Consider the following 16,298-nt stretch of genomic DNA (forward strand, 5'->3'; position numbering starts at 1 on the left):
CTTTGGTGCCCACTGCTATCTGGTACCCACGAGGCTTCTGGCCCCTCAGGTACCGAGGGCACAGTTAAGTATAAAGACTAAAAAATCCCAGGCTACAAGATGTCCTCCTCTTCTCGCTTGGTATTGAAGAAGTCTGCTCTAGCTTCGTCTGGACACGCCTTGGAGCATTTGGGATTCACGGTTTCGTCAACTCCCTCACCAACTATCGCTTCGGTGCAGGCCCTGGACACAGTACCAACAACATTCTTGGTACTGCAGGTCTGAAATGCCTGACTCCTCATTGCTCATCTCTCATATATTCTTGGTACTGAAGACTTCCAGATCTTCAGCTTTTTGCCCAGTACTGACAGTTACATGTCATGTTTCTTTTGGTGGTCCACTATTTCAGAGTGAGTAGGAAGAGGAGAATTCTGTTGAAGATCTTATCTCTGTCTCTCAGATATCTGTCCAAGGTTCTCCACATCATCACTATAGAGGCTATTTTCTAGAGGTCTCTGAGGAAATTGATCTTACTCCTGAGAGACATTCACAGCCACTATCTCACTGGAATGAGCACTCATGGATGCCTCACCTATGCCATATATACCACCTCCTTGACCACACTGGGACTTGTGGGTGGCCTATCACCAGCAATTCTCTAGGGCAGGGATTGGCAACCTTTCAACAGTGGTGTGCCGAGTCTTCATGTATACACGCTAATTTAAGGCTTCGCATGCCGGTAATACATTAACGTTTTTTAAAAGGTCTCTCTATATGTCTATAATATGTAACAAAACTACTGTTATATGTAAAGTAAACAAGGTTTTCAAAATGTTTCAGAAGCTTTATTTAAAATTAAATTAAAATGCAGATCTTATTAGTTTAGTGTGATCCTTGCCCTTGCTGAGTTTTCCAATGTCTAGTGGCACCTATTTAGATACTTTAAGCTGCACACAGGTTTCTGAGTTATAAATTGATAACCGGCTGGCAGGAGGTCAGCGGCTGGAACCCCAGATCGGCATCTGAGGTGAGTGGAGCTGGTGGCTGGTAGGGCTGAGCAGTGCTGGAAGCCTGGACCCTGTTTGGCAGGGGGCCTGTGCTGGAAGCAAGGTGAGTGGGCTGCAGCAGGGACCCCAGCTGGTAAGGGGCCAGCAGCTGGAACCCCAGAGCGGCAGTGGGCTGAGTGGGTCAGCCCACCCAGCTCTGGGGTTTCAGGGGTGGGCTGAGTGTCTGCGCCAGCCCCCCTCTGGGATTTCAGCCACTGGTTCCTGCCAGCTAGGGTCTCAGCCCACTGCCACCCTGGGGTTCCTTCCTCCAGGCAAGCAGTGGGTGCTGAGTGAGACTCCGGCTGGCAAGGGGCCAGCAGCAGTAACCCCAGAGCAGCAGTGGGCTGAGCAGTTCAGTCCGCCGCTGCTCTGGGGTTTCAACTTCCGGCTCCTGTCAGTTGGGCTCACAGCCCTTCCTTCCCCCAGGCCGGCAGTGGGCGCTGAGTGGGACCGGCAGTGGGAGCCCGGTGGGCAGGAGCCGGCAGTGGAAACCCCAGAGATTATCTGCTCAGAGGAAGTAAAAAGAGTGCTATTACAGAGCAGAAAACAATCTACACACTGCACTTAAAAATGGACAAGATTTGCCTGCTGTTGTGACCTCAAACCCATTCCACCAATAGCCTGATCGTTATCAGATATATTTGACTACATTCTAGAACTAAGAAACTCAGGGGTGTCTCTGAGTTCCATTAGAGTTCACCTCAATGCACAGCCCAAGCTGGGGAAGTTACGATCCAACCAGCAGACCAAATTGGGTGATGAATTTTGGTTATGTGCCACCTGAAGCATGTAGCATATATGCTAAGAAGAAGATTCTCCAATAAAAGGTTATTCCGTATTCCCCAACCCAATGACGATGAGGTTCCTCAGACAGGATTTGGAAATCTCTTTCCACCAGTCATATGTCCCTCTCTGGATTGGGATATCAATCTGGTTCTTAAACATCTTACAAGATCTCTGTTTGAACCGGTAACTCCCTGCTCACTTCTCCATTTGTCGATGAAGACAGCATTTCTGATAGCTATTGTGAGAGCTCAACAAGTTGGAGAAATAGAGGTTCTTATGGCTTACTCTCCTTTCACAAGATTTTTTCAAAGACAAGGTCACGTTACGATCACATCCCAAGTTTTTACAAAAGATATCTTCCAAGTTCCATATTAACCAACCCATTCACCTTCCAAACTTCCACCCTACACCTCACCTAGACAAAGAGGAGGCATTGTTACATACTCTTCATATCAGAAGAGCTATGACCTTCTATCTTGCCCTGACTAAACTTTTCAGAAAGACCAAATTATTTGTTTCAATTGCAGACAGATCTCTCAATAGACTTTCCAAGTGGATATCTGACTGCATTAGCTGTTGCTACTAATCTTGTAATCTCCAAGCACCCTCAGATATACAAACTCCCTCTACAAGATTTATTTCCATTTCTACAGCCTTTCTCAGAAATATTCCCATCAGTGAACTATGTAGAACTGTGATGTGGAGCTCTATACGTATCTTTGCTGAGCACTATGCAGTAACTCACGGCTCAGCTTTTGATGCTGTGTTGAGCTCAGCTATACTTTCTTTAATACTGGACTCTACTCCAAAGCCTCCTCCTCCTTAAAGAGAGCTGCTTTGAAGTCACCTAGAGGGGACCACCTATAGGGACGCTACTCAAAGACGAAATGGTTACTCACCATTGTGCAGTAACTGTTGTTCTTTGAGATACATGTCCCAATGGGTGCTCCACTACCTGCCCTTCTTCCTCTCTACTGCAGAGTTCTCTGCTATGGAGTTTTGTGACAGAGAATGAACTGAGGCTGGTTTGCTTACACAGCGCTATATAACAGCACAGAGCATGAAATTGAGTAACACATGCACAGGCTGAATGGATCGCCGATCAAAGGTGCAGTGGGCGCAAGCGCACTGAGAGTGGAGCACCTACAGGAACATGCATCTTGAAGAACCATAGTTACTGCACTGTAACTAGTGTAAGGCCTGGTCTATGCATAAAGTTGTGTATGTGTAGATTAAAACAAGTGGTTGAAGTTATATTGGGGTTAGCATGTTAGCTAACTCTGACGTATCAACTACCTTCACATACTGTATACTCAGATTAGCGCATTTAATTCATTTGTCCTGAACCAGCTAAATCAAGGTAAAATATCTCGACACCATTAATGGCTGTTTCTTGGAGCAGCTAGTCATGGAACCTACAAGAGGATAGGCAATTCTTGATCTAGTTCTAAGCGGAGCACAAGATGTGGTCCAAGAAATGAATATAGTTCAACTGCTCAATAATGGCAACCATAATATAATTAAATTTAATATAGTTGTACAGGGGAAATACCAAAGTAGCATTTAACCACAGTAGCATTTCACTTCAGAAAGGAGACCTACACAAAAATGAGGAAGCCAGTTTAAACAGATATTAAAAGGAACATCACAAGGATGAAGTGTCTGCAAACTGCATGCAAACTATTTAAATATCATAATAGAGGTTCAAAATAAAGGTATACTCCAAATTAAAAATATGTAAGAGGACCAAAAAATGCTACCATGGCTAAACAGCAGAGTAAAAGAGGTAGTTAGAGGCAAAAAATTGAAATCAAATCCTAACGAGAAAAATCAAAAGGAGCATAAACTCTATCAAGTTGAATGTAAAAGTATAATTTGAAGAGCAATTAGCAAAAGACACAAAAACTAACAGGAAATTATTTCTTGAAGTACATCAGAAGCAGGAAGCCTGTCAATCAATCAGTGGAACACTTGTATGATCAAGGTGCTAAACAGGCACTCAAGGAGGACATGGCACTTGTGAAGAAGCTAAATGAATTCTTTGCTTTGGTCTTCACTGCAGAGGATGTGAGGGAGATTCTTACACTTGAGCCATTCTTTTTAGTAAGCGTAATACAGTTGATATAATGTATTTAAACTCTCAGAAAGATTTTGACAAAGTCCCACAACAAAGGCTCTTAAGCAAAATAAACAGTCATGGGATAAGAGGGAAGGTCCCCTCATGCATCAGAAACTGGTTAAAAGACAGGAAACAAAGGGTAGGAATAAATGGTTAGTTTTCACAATGGAAAGAGGTAAATAGTGTTGTCCCCTAAGGATCTGTATTGGGGCCTGTGCTGTTCAACATACTCATAAATGATCTGGAAAAGAGGGTAAACAGTGAGGTGGTAATGTTTTGCAGATGATACAAGATTAATCAAATCCAGAGCTGACTGCAAAGAATTACAAAGGGATCTCACAAAACTGGGTAACTGAGCAACAAAATGGCAGCTGAAATTCAATATTGATAAATGCTAAGTAATGCACATTAGAAAATATAACTCCAACTATACATACAAAATGATGGGGTCTAAATTAGCTGTTACCACTCAAGAAAGATCTTGGAATCATTGTGGCTAGTTCTCTGAAAACATCTGCTTTAAACATCTGTTCAGTGTGCAGCAGCAGTCAAAAAAGCTAACATGTTAGGAACCATTAGGAAAGGAATAGACGACAAGACAGAAAATATCATAATGCCATTATATGAATCCATGGTGCACCCACACCTTGAATATTTTGTGCGGTTCTGGTCGCCTCATCTCAAAAAAGATATGCTAGACTTGGAAAAGTTACAGAGAGAAGGGCAGCAAAACAGAACAGCTTCCATATGAGAAGAGATTAAAAACACTGGGACTGTTCAATTTAGAAAAGAGATGACTAAGGGATGATATGAAAGGGCAGATGAAATTTAATGTTGATAAATGCAAAGTAATGTACATTGGAAAACATAATCCTAACTATACATATACAATGATTGGGTCTAAATTAGCTGTTACCACTCAAGAAAAAGATCTTGGAGTTCTCTGAAATCATCCACTCAATGTGCAGCGGCAGTCAAAAAAGCGAACAGAATGTGGGACTCATCAAGAAAGGGATAGATAAGAAGACAGAAAATATCATATTGCCTCTATATAAATCCATGGTACACCCACACCTTGAATATTGTGTGCAGATATGGTCGCCCCATCTCAAAAAAAGATATATTGGAATTGGAAGAGGTTCGGAAAAGGGCAACAAAAATGATTAGGGGTATAGATCGGCTTCCGTATGAAGAGAGATTAATAAGACTGGGACTTTTCAGCTTGGAAAAGAGGCGACTAAGGAGGGATATGATATAGGTCTATAAAATCATGAGTGGTATAGAGAAAGTAAATAAGAAAGTGTTATTTACTCCTTCTCATAATACAAGAACAAGGGGCCACCAAATGAAATTAATAGGTAGCAGGTTTAAAACAAACACAAGAAAGTATTTTTTCACTCAACGCACTGTCAACCTCTGGAACTCCTTGCCAGAGGGTGCTGTGAAAGCCAGTACTATAACAGGGTTCAAAAGGAAGCTAAATAGATTCATGGACGATAGGTCCATCAATGGCTATTATCCAGATCAGGCAGGATTGGTGCTCCTAGCCTCTGTTTGCCAGAAGCTGGGACTGGGTGACAGGGCATGGATCACTTGATGATAACCTGTCACTCTGGTCCCCCCAAAACCTTGCCTGGGGACCCCCAAGACCCAGTCCCTCTGGATCTTAACACAAGGAAAGTAAACCCTTTCCCTCACCGTTGCCTCTCCCAGGCTTCCCCTCCCTGGGTTACCCTGGAAGATCACTGTGATTCAAACTCCTTGAATCTTAAACAGAGAGGAAAATTCACCTTCCCTCCTCCTTCTCTCTCCCCCTCTCAGACTGTCCCTGACAGAGAAAGTAATCCTAACACAGAGAGAAAATTAACCTCTCTCTCCCCCTTCCCTCCTTTCTCCCCACCAATTCCCTGGTGGATCCAGACCCAGTCCCCTGGGGTCTCACCAGAATAAAAAAACAATCAGGTTCTTAAACAAGAAAAGCTTTTAATTAAAGAAGAAAAAACAGTAAAAATTATCTTTGTAAATTTAAGACGGAATATGTTACAGGGTCTTTCAGCTATAGACACTGAGAATACCCTCCCAGCCTAAGTATACAAGTACAAATTAAAATCTTTTCAGCAAATACCAATTTGAACTCCTTTCAGCCAAATACACATTTGCAAATAAAGAAAACAACCATAAGCCTAACTCGCTTTATCTACCTAGTACTCACTATTCTGACCTTATAAGAGCCTGTATTGGAGAGATTGGAGAGAAACCTAGTTTCACATCTGGTCCCTCTGAGCCCCCAGAGTGAACAACAACCAAAATCTAACAGCACACACAGAAACTTCCCTCCCTCAAGATTTGAAAGTATCCTGTCCCCTGATTGGTCCTCTGGTCAGGTGACAGCCGGGCTTACTGTTCTTGTTAACCCTTTCCTGGCAAAAGAGATATGAAGCATTTTTGTTCTATTAACTCTTACTTATCTGTTTATGACACGCCCCCCAAATCGCTGACAGTGTGGAACCACACTGGCAGTGATTTTTCCCTAGAACTCTAGAATAAACAGATTAATAAACACATGCACCCTTACATATGCTACTAATTATGTACAACTACAAGGTTCTTCACATTGCAAGGACAATTTTTAACCAGTTGATTCTGGGAAACTTTCATGGGAGAGTGCATCAACTTTTTGATCTGTTGCCGCTGCAGACGTTCCCGGGTTGTGGAGAGGTTTACCTCTTCCACGCCACCGTCACTTTTTCCTTCATTGTAGACACCGTCAGGCCACTCAGCATCATCTTCTCCCTGGGCTGTAAACTGACAAACCTGTCCGTTCATTCCCTTTGGGCACTTGCCATTGGCCACTGTCAGAGGACAGCATACTGGGCTTGATGGACCTTTGGTCTGACCCAGTATGGCCGTTCTTATGTTATGTTCTTATAGGATAGAGGTCTATAAAATCATGAATGGTATAGGGAAAGTGAATAAGGAAGTGTTATTACCCCTTCACATAATACAAGAAGCAGGGGTCACTCAATGAAATGAATAGGCATTAGGTTTAAAACAAACATAAAGAAGTATTTCTTTACACAGCACACAGTTAACCTGTGGAACTCATTGCCAGGAGATGTTGTGAAGGCCAAAAGCATAACTGGGTCCAAAAAAGAATTAGATAAATTCATGGAGGATAGGTTCATCAATGGTTAATTAAATCAGTGCAAGTCCTGTGGGTAGACAAGTCCTAAGTGTGGCCTTGAATCAGAGGCTAGAGTAAATTGAATTGCATTGTATGAAGTCTAGTTGTCTCCACTCTAGACTTGTCAGAGTGCCAATTTAGTGGATACATATATGTTTAAACAAGGAGATTCCTTCTTTATGCTCCTGCCAGAGCCCTGATGAAGAGTGCACACAATGCTCCTTGCTGATGCTAATGGCAGCATTCAGCTTTGTTTCAATGAAGGGTGCACTCAATACACTTTCACCAAGTGGGGCTGCCAGGGCAGTTAGGCTGACCAGATAGCAAGTGTGAAGAATCGGGACAGGAGGTGGAGGGTAATAGGTGCCTATGTGAGAAAAAGACCCCAAAATCGGGACTGTCCCTATAAAATCGAAACATCTGGTCACCCTAAGTGCAGTATGTATTCTCTGGGCACCAAGGAGAAATGCTAGCAGAGAACCAAAATTTCTCTAGGGGGTCCTGCTGCTCTCCTCCCTGCAACCTGAGACAGGTCTTAAAAGCCACAGTCTATCCCATAACAAAATAAATATATCAATATACATGGTGCATCACTTTGGTTAACAAAAGCTTTCCAACAAAGACCAAAGATGAAGTCAGTGCTTCAAACTATACTTTAAAGGTACTGTTTCTGCAGGTTGGCTTGGAAATAACTTGTAATCTTTATTTACTAGCTCCATAATAGAAGCTTTGGTAGGTGATCACATCTAATTACTCCTTAAGGTCTTGCTGGCAACAAGTTACAGGCCATTAACACAATTACAGGCCTGTTAAGATAAAAAGGCTTGTCACAAGGCATAGAAGAAGGCAATCCCATTGAGAAGAGTCAGCAATGAGATATCCTTAAGTACTGTTTTGTTTTCCTACAAGGCAGGAATTGTGAATCAAGAAGGCCTTGCAGTTTTTCTGTCGGAGGATGTTGCAGAAACTTCCCTGCTGATTTAGGTTAAATGGCTGTTCACACAAGGCCAAAGAAGAAAAAAGGAGTCAATAGAAAAGCTTGTAATTATTGTGAACAAGAGAGTTCTTAAATGGCCATTATAATTACCCATTTACAGCCTCCAAGCCAAATCCGGCTGTTTAGATGGAGTATAATGATAAAGCAGGCCAGAATAAATTCCATTTAATGAACACATCCTTTGAAATCTACTTTTAATGAAAAAATGATGTCTCTATAGTAACCTGTAAATAACTATATGTAAATAGAATCTTACAATTAGCACACCCCCTCCCCCATCTCCTAGCTATGATGGTTTGAATTTCCTCAGCTTGCATGGAACAAATTATATAAAAATAAAAAAACTGTCTGATACCACATTTCTTAATTTAATAAAAATACCTCTTTATTCATCACCTACATACATTTTGAATTATTTTTTTGTTTTGTTTTTTGTTTGTAATAATGTTCCTGGAATGTTCTGAGTCTTGCAAATATTTGTGCGATGAATACGTGTTTGCACAAAATTTCACATAGCAAATGCTTATGCAGCTGTCTTTACATCTTTTTTATTTCCTTTCTTCTATTTATAAAACATTCAGCCATCCAATCAAGGAGCAAAAACGATAATATGTGACTTTAGTGACCCATCATGCAACACAAATAGGCAAACATAGTTTGAAAACAATCCAACAGCTTTAAATTTGTTCCTAGGTGTTTGCACAGCACCTAGCACAATGGAGCGTAGATCCTGATTAAGGCCTGCAGGCTGTAGTGTAATAAAAGAGGTTTTTACTAAAAATAACAGTATTTTAAAACCATTTTTAGTAATAAACAATGTCACTAATACTCAAGTCTCTGGATAATTTACTAACAGAAGTATTCATCAGATGTACTATTTGTTATGAATAGTTCACCCAGTTCTGATCCTTGGCCTGTTTTGCTTGCATTAAGATTTTACAGCATCTGAAGAAGTCAGGGAAAGCTTTGCAAAATTTTTAATTGTGCTGTAAATGTCTTATACAGATGTCGTATAAAACTATGAAAAGAAAATTTTGTTACCACATTTGTCCAATGAACATTTAGCAGGCAATTAATGCTTGATAACAGGATTTATTTGGTATTGCGTTTAATATTATGTTGTATCCTTTAATATTATTAACAGCTGGTTTATATTAAAAGACTTTACATAGTGATTTTCTGAGATGAAAGGCTAACTAATAGAAATAAATAGTGGTTGTTCCAGTATGACAGACACCAATTTGTCATAATGCCTAGATGGCTGATTGTCCAGGCAGCCAGTAATGAAAAACAACTGCTTCATCTAAAAATAATCATGAGCAGAGTTTTCACTAGATCTAAGAAATTATACATTTATGACTAGATAAAATAATTCCTCTCAATCTGTACTCCCAATGGAATGAGGAGATTTAATAGAGAATTTACTTTGTAGGTAAAAATGTACATTTCAGGCTGCATTCTCTATGCATGAAGTTTAGAGAAGACATTGCAGATTAAAGTTTAATCATAGCATAATGAACCCTTTATCAATCTTTCCCTCCTTTGCAATCTTTTTGTACTCTTTCTATGTGAAATATTTAATAGATTTTTCATTATTAAAATAGTTAAAGGTAGTTCCATAAGCAACAAAGCACAGTGGGTGTGCAGAATGGGTGAATGCAAAGAGCCCTGGCCTCTTGTGTTCTTTGGAAATCACTACCTTTCCTTCCAGGTATACAGGGCTGCTATATACCCCAAATGGCATGGAACAGAATGGGGGCAGGTTTGGGGCCTTTGAGATGAGCCAGTATTTCTCTGAATGGATTAAGGGCCCCATGGTGCAACTCTTTTTGTAAGTTGTTGGAACTTCCGCTCTGGGTTGTGCTCTGCTAGGGTTTCAGAACGGTTTTGGTTGACTCAGCCAGAATGCCTATGTGGGGAAAAAACCCTGGGTGGAGCACCTCTGCATAGCAGTCTTCCAATGCAGGCTCTGGCTGTAAAAGCCAGAAATTAGCTTTTAATATATAATGTCAGCTGATGTACACTCCTTATTTATATAATTCTTGGATATTCAATACCCATGATTCATAGATTCTAGGGCTGGAAGGGACCTTGAGAGGTCATTGACTGCAGTCCCCTGCCCTCATGGCAGGACCAAATACTGTCTAGAACGTCCCTGATAGACATTTATCTAACCTACTCTTAAATATCTCCAGAGATGAAGATTCCACAACCTCCCTAGGCAGTTTATTCCAGTGTTTAACCACCCTGACAGTTAGGAACTTTTTCCTAATGTCCAGCTTAAACCTCCATTGCTGCAGTTTAAGCCCATTGCTTCTTGTTCTATCCTTAGAGGCTAAGATGAACAACTTTTCTCCCTCCTCCTTATGACACCCTTTTAGATACCTGAAAACTGCTATCATGTCCCCTCTCGGTCTTCTCTTTTCCAGACTAAACAAACCCAATTCTTTCAGCCTTCCTTCGTAGGTCATGTTCTCTAGACTTTTAATCGTTCTTGTTGCTCTTCTCTGGACCCTCTCCAATTTCTCCACATCTTTCTTGAAGTGTGGTGCCTGCAACTGGACACAATATTCTAGTTGAGGTCTAACCAGCGCAGAGTAGAGGGGAAGAATGACTTCTTGTGTCTTGCTCACAACACACCCGTTATTGCATCCCAGGATCATGTTTGCTTTTTTTGCAATAGCATCACACTGTTGACTCATATTTGGCTTGTGGTTCGCTATAACGCCTAGATTCCTTTCTGCCTTACTCCTTCCTAGACAGTCTTCCCATTCTGTATGTGTGAAACTGATTGTTCCTTCCTAAGTGGAGCACTTTGCATTTGTCTTTATTAAACTTCATCCTGTTTACCTCAGACCATTTCTCCAATTTGTCCAGATCATTTTGAATTATGACCCTATCCTCCAAAGCAGTTGCAATCCCTCCCAGTTTGGTATCATCTGCAAACTTAATAAGCGTACTTTCTATGCCAATATCTAAGTCATTGATGAAGATACTGAAAAGAGCCAGTCCCAAAACAGACCCCTGCGGGACCCCACTTGTTATACCTTTCCAGCAGGATTGGGAACCATTAATAACTACTCTCTGAGTACAGTTATCCAGCCAGTTATGCACCCACCTTATAATAGTCCCATCTAAGTTGTATTTGCCTCATTTATTGATAAGAATATCATGCAAGACCGTATCAAATGCCTTACTAAAATCTAGGTATACGACATCCACTGCTTCTCCTTTATCCACAAGACTTATTATCCTATCAAAGAAAGCTATCAGATTGGTTTGACATGATTTGTTCTTTACAAATCCATGCTGGCTATTCTCTATCACCTTACCACCTTCCAAGTTTTTGCATATGATTTCCTTAATTACTTGCTCCATTATCTTCCTTGGCACAGAAGTTAAACTAACTGGTCTGTAGTTTCCTGGGTTGTTATTATTTCCCTTTTTCTAGATGGGCACTATATTTGCCCTTTTCCAGTCTTCTGGAATCTCTTCTGTCTCCCATGATTTTCCAAAGATAATAGCTAGAGGCTCAGATACCTCCTCTATTAGCTCCTTGAGTATTCTACGATGAATTTCATCAGGCCCTGGTGACTTGCAGGCATCTAACTTTTCTAAGTGATTTTTAACTTGTTCTTTTTTTATTTTATCTTCCAAACCTACCCCTTTCCCATTAGTATCATATGTTAGGCGTTCCTTCAGACTTCTCAGTGAAGACCGAAACAAAGAAGTCATTAAGCATCTCTGTCATTTCCAAGTTTCCTGTTACTGTTTCTCCCTCCTCACTGAGCTGTGGGCCTACCCTGTCCTTGGTCTTCCTCTTGCTTCTAATGTATTGATAAAAAGTCTTCTTGTTTCCCTTTATTCCTGTAGCTAGTTTGAGCTCATTTTGTGCCGCTGCCTTTCTAATCTTGCCCCTGCATTCCTGTGTTGTTTGCGTATATTCATCCTTTGTAATTTGTCCTAGTTTCCATTTTTGCTATGACTCCTTTTTATTTTTTAGATCATGCAAGATCTTGTGGTTAAACCAAGCTGGTCTTTTGCCACATTTTCTATCTTTCCTACCCAGCAAAATAGCATGCTTTTGGGCCCTTAATAGTGTCCCTTTGAAATACTGCCAACTCTTCTCCAGGGTATGGCTACACTTGAACTTAGCGCTTTGAAGTTTTGAGTGTGGTCACAGCGCCAGCACTGGGAGAGAGCTCTCCCAGCGCTGCACGTACTCCACATCCTCTATGGGTGTAGCTTGCAGCGCTGGGAGCCGTGCTCCCAGCGCTGCGGCACTGTTTACACTGAGGCTTTACAGCGCTGTGTCTTGCAGCACTCGGGGGGGTGTTTTTTTCACACCCCTGAGCGCAAAAGTTGCAGCGCTGTAAAGCGCCAGTGTAGCCATGGCCTCAGTTGTTTTTTCCCTCAGTCTTGATTCTCATGGGACCTTACCTATCAGCTCTCTGAGCTTACCAAAAGCTGCGTTCCTGAAATCCATTGTCTCTATTTTGTTGTACTCCCTTCTACTCTTCCTTAGAATTATGAACTCTATGATTTCATGATCACTTTCACCCAAGCTGCCTTCCAGTTTCAAATTCTCAGCGAGTTCCTCCCTATTTGTTAAAATCAAATCTAGAACAGCTTTCCCCCTAGTAGCTTTTTCAGCCTTCTGAAATAAAAAGTTGTGTGCAATGCAGTCCAAGAACTTATTGGATAGTCTGTGCCCCACCGTATTATTTTCCAAACATATATCTGGATAGTTGAAGTCCCCTATCACCACCAAATTTTGGGCTTCGGATGATTTTGTTAATTATTTAAAAAAAACCTCAGCCACCTCTTCCAGCTGGTTAGGTGGCCTGTAGTAGACTCCTAGCATGACATCACCCTTGTTTTTTACCCCTTTTAGCCTAACCCAGAGACTGTCAACACTTCCGTTTCCTATGTTCATCTCCAACTCAGTCCAAGTGTGTACATTATTAAAATATAAGGCAGCACCTCCTCCCTTTTTCCCTTGTCTATCCTTCCTGAGCAAGCTGTAACCATCCATACCAACATTCCAATCGTGTATTATCCCACCAAGTTTCGGTGATGCCAACAATTTCATCGTTATAATTATTTATTAGCATTTCCAGTTCTTCCTGCTTATTACCCATGCTTCTCACATTTGTATATAGGCATCTAAAATACTAATTTCATCTTGCCTCCCAGTTTTGCCCTGACCCTCCTTTCTCTCTGCCATTATAGCCCATGTTCCCTCATATTTCTGACCCATCTCTCAGGTCTCCATGTTCTCCACTTACGTGTGGGCTTTGCTCACCTGTCCCCGTCGAACCTAGTTTAAAGCCCTCCTCACTAGGTTAGCCAGTCTGTGTCCAAATAGGGTCTTTCCCCTCCTTGAAAGGTGAACGCCATCTCTGCCTAGCTGTCCTTCTTGGAATAGCATTCCGTGGTCAAGGAAGCCAAAGCCCTCCTGGTGACATCATCTTCGCAGCCAGGCATTCATCTCCATGATGCACCTGTCTCTGCCTGGGCCCCTACCTTTGACAGGAAGGATCGAAGAGAATACCACCTGCACTCCAAACTCCTTCATCCATACTCTCAGAGCCCTGTAGTCACTCTTGATCCGCTCAGTGTCAGATCTCACAGTATCATTTGTGCCCACATGGATGAGCAGCATGGGGTAGTAGTCAGAGGGCTGGATAATCCTCGACAATGCCTCCGTAACATCTCTGATACGGACCCCTGGCAGGCAGCATCCCTCCTGAGATGAAATGTCAGGGCGACAGATGGGCGCCTCTTTACTTCTCAGCAGACAGTCTCCGACCACCACTACACTATGTTTCCTATTTGCAGTGGTAGCAGCCAGGGCCGGCTCCAGGCACCAGCACAGCAAGCACATTCTTGGGACAGCCAAGGGGAAGGGGTGGCATGTCTGGCTCTTCGGTGGCAATTTGGTGGTGAGTCCCTCGGTCCTTCTTGGAGGGAACGACCTGCCGCTGAAGTGCTGCCAAAGAAGGAAGTGGTGCAGTGGAGCTGCTGCCGAAGTGCCGCTGATCATGATCGTGGCTTTTTTTTTCCCTGCTGCTTGGGGCGGCAAAAACCCTGGAGCCAGCCCTGGTGGCAGCAGACCTCCCAGCCTTAGGGGTATGAGGCTTCTCCTCTGCTGTAGGGGGTGATTCCATCTCTCCTGTATCAAGAAGAGCATAACAGTTTCCTATTACCATGGCGGGAGGGTTTGGAGCAGGGGTGGAACATTGCCTGCTGCCAGAGGTAACCAGCTGCCAGTGTCCACCCTGAGCCATTTCCTCCTCTACCAGTGGTGTGTCAGCAGTCTTGTGTACTGGAACAGGTACCTCAGCTGTCTCCACATGAACACTGTTCAGGAATTTCTTGTGGATTCTGATGCTCCTCAACCTAGCTACCTCCTCCTGCTTCCTGAGTGATTCCACCAGCAGACACCTTTCACATTGGATGGTCCCCCCAGCCTGGATATCAGTAAGTGGGAATTGCAAGTCACAGTCCCTGCAAAACTACACCAGGATCTGGGTAGAAGCATCCATGCTCAGGTGCTCTGTCTGGCTACAGGCGCAGGTGGAGGAGACAGAAGCAGTGCTGGCACAGGTGTTGTGGGTCTTCCTAACCATCATAGGCCTCCCTCTGTCAAACTTCCTCTCAAACTCCCCTGTCTGCAGCCCCCTGTCTGCTTCATCTGCTTCGTTGCTAAAGCTTGAGTGACATTTGTTTAAAAAGAGCACTTATTGTCTAATGGAAATACAAGGATAAATATGTTTTCTTGATAGAGGAAGTAAACCCATGAATTATGGGACATTATTTGCACTAATGTTTTGCTATCTTCTGTTGGGTTTTTTTGCTTTACAGAATTATCCATATACTTTATAACTGTCTAATCTTGAATGCTTTGCTCATACACGTCCCCCCATTGCAGTCATGCAACCATGTCGAGCAATATTTGGCTTCATATGGATGCCCTTCATAGTATGTCCTAGAGGAACATCACTTTCATTCAGTCTCTCTTTTCACAAGCACTAAATTCAGAAGGGTCAGTTATTAGAACAAAGGCTTTTGAATGGTTCATTTTGTTTATAACATCTGATATTTTCTTACTCCATTTTTAGTGATACTTAAAGTCTAGTGAGCTCAATGGATGCTAGTTTGAAGCACAAATTGCTCCAACAGTGTTTCAATTCAATATTTTTCAGACGTCCAGCAGTGGAAGGCACTCTGTTCGTATAACAGGTCTCAGTACTATTGATTTTCGAGCTGGTTTTTCTAGAAAGCCAACACTAGACTTCAAAAAAGCATCCAGCAGACCAGTGCAAGGTCAGTTTGTGCTCCATTTCTACTGCATTTAATTGTTTGGGGAGGCAGCATGCTCAGACCGTAGGGAAATATATACTTTATGTTGTTCTCTATAATTAGCCCTCTGCTGAAACTCAGACCATCATTGACAGGTTCCGAAGGCAGCCATGCCCTGTCCTTAATTCCATTCATGATGCCATTACCTGTTGTGCCCCATGATACTATGCTACATTTGTGTATTAGAGTTTTTATGTCCCGTAAATCCCGATGTTTTTATTTATGGTATGGCTCAGCGTTACAACTGCCCTCCTTTTACTTTTAGAGACTGTAAAATGTTTCAGTTTGGTCCCTTGGGGGGTGGGGAGGTTAATGAGGCTTTATAAGCATCTGTTGGAAATTAGTAATTGAATCCTAAATAAAGCACATGATGTTATCAATGCTAACACACTGTTTTGTGTTTCATAACAGCTGGTTAAAAAACTGAATTGTGTGCATTTACTGGGGGGATGGAGACACACATCTACAGAGTTAAAGCTTTTCTTATATTTTGTTAACACTTACAACAATATATTTCTATTCTCATAGGAATACCTACCTATGTGCTATTGAATACAACAGGGATCTCTCTTCCAGCTAGAGTGGACCGTCTAGAACTTCTGAGTATCACAGGGGAGCTTCTTAAGACAATGCCTGTGAAATACTATCCTGATCGAAAACCCTATGGAATATGGAATATTACTGACTTCATCCCACCAAATGAAGCCTTTTTTGTTAAAATAATGGGGTATGACAAGGATGATTATCTCTTCCAGAGAGTGTCAAGTGTTTCGTTTTCTAGTATTGTTCCTGGTAAGATTTATTTTATTTTATTTTATTTTA

At 42.0% G+C, this 16,298-nt stretch overlaps 1 protein-coding gene across 1 annotated transcript in view; it reads left to right on the forward strand.

The window, feature by feature from the left end:
• Nucleotides 1-16,298, forward strand: part of HMCN1 (hemicentin 1) — a 316,507-nt gene that overhangs the window by 91,530 nt on the left and 208,679 nt on the right. Inside the window, exons 7-8 of the mRNA XM_050961493.1 lie at nt 15,320-15,440; nt 16,005-16,268. Coding sequence (XP_050817450.1) covers nt 15,320-15,440; nt 16,005-16,268 — 385 coding nt within the window. The remainder of the gene's footprint in view (nt 1-15,319; nt 15,441-16,004; nt 16,269-16,298) is intronic.

Source organism: Gopherus flavomarginatus, chromosome 7 (assembly GCF_025201925.1).
Source record: "Gopherus flavomarginatus isolate rGopFla2 chromosome 7, rGopFla2.mat.asm, whole genome shotgun sequence".
NCBI lineage: Eukaryota > Metazoa > Chordata > Testudines > Testudinidae > Gopherus > Gopherus flavomarginatus.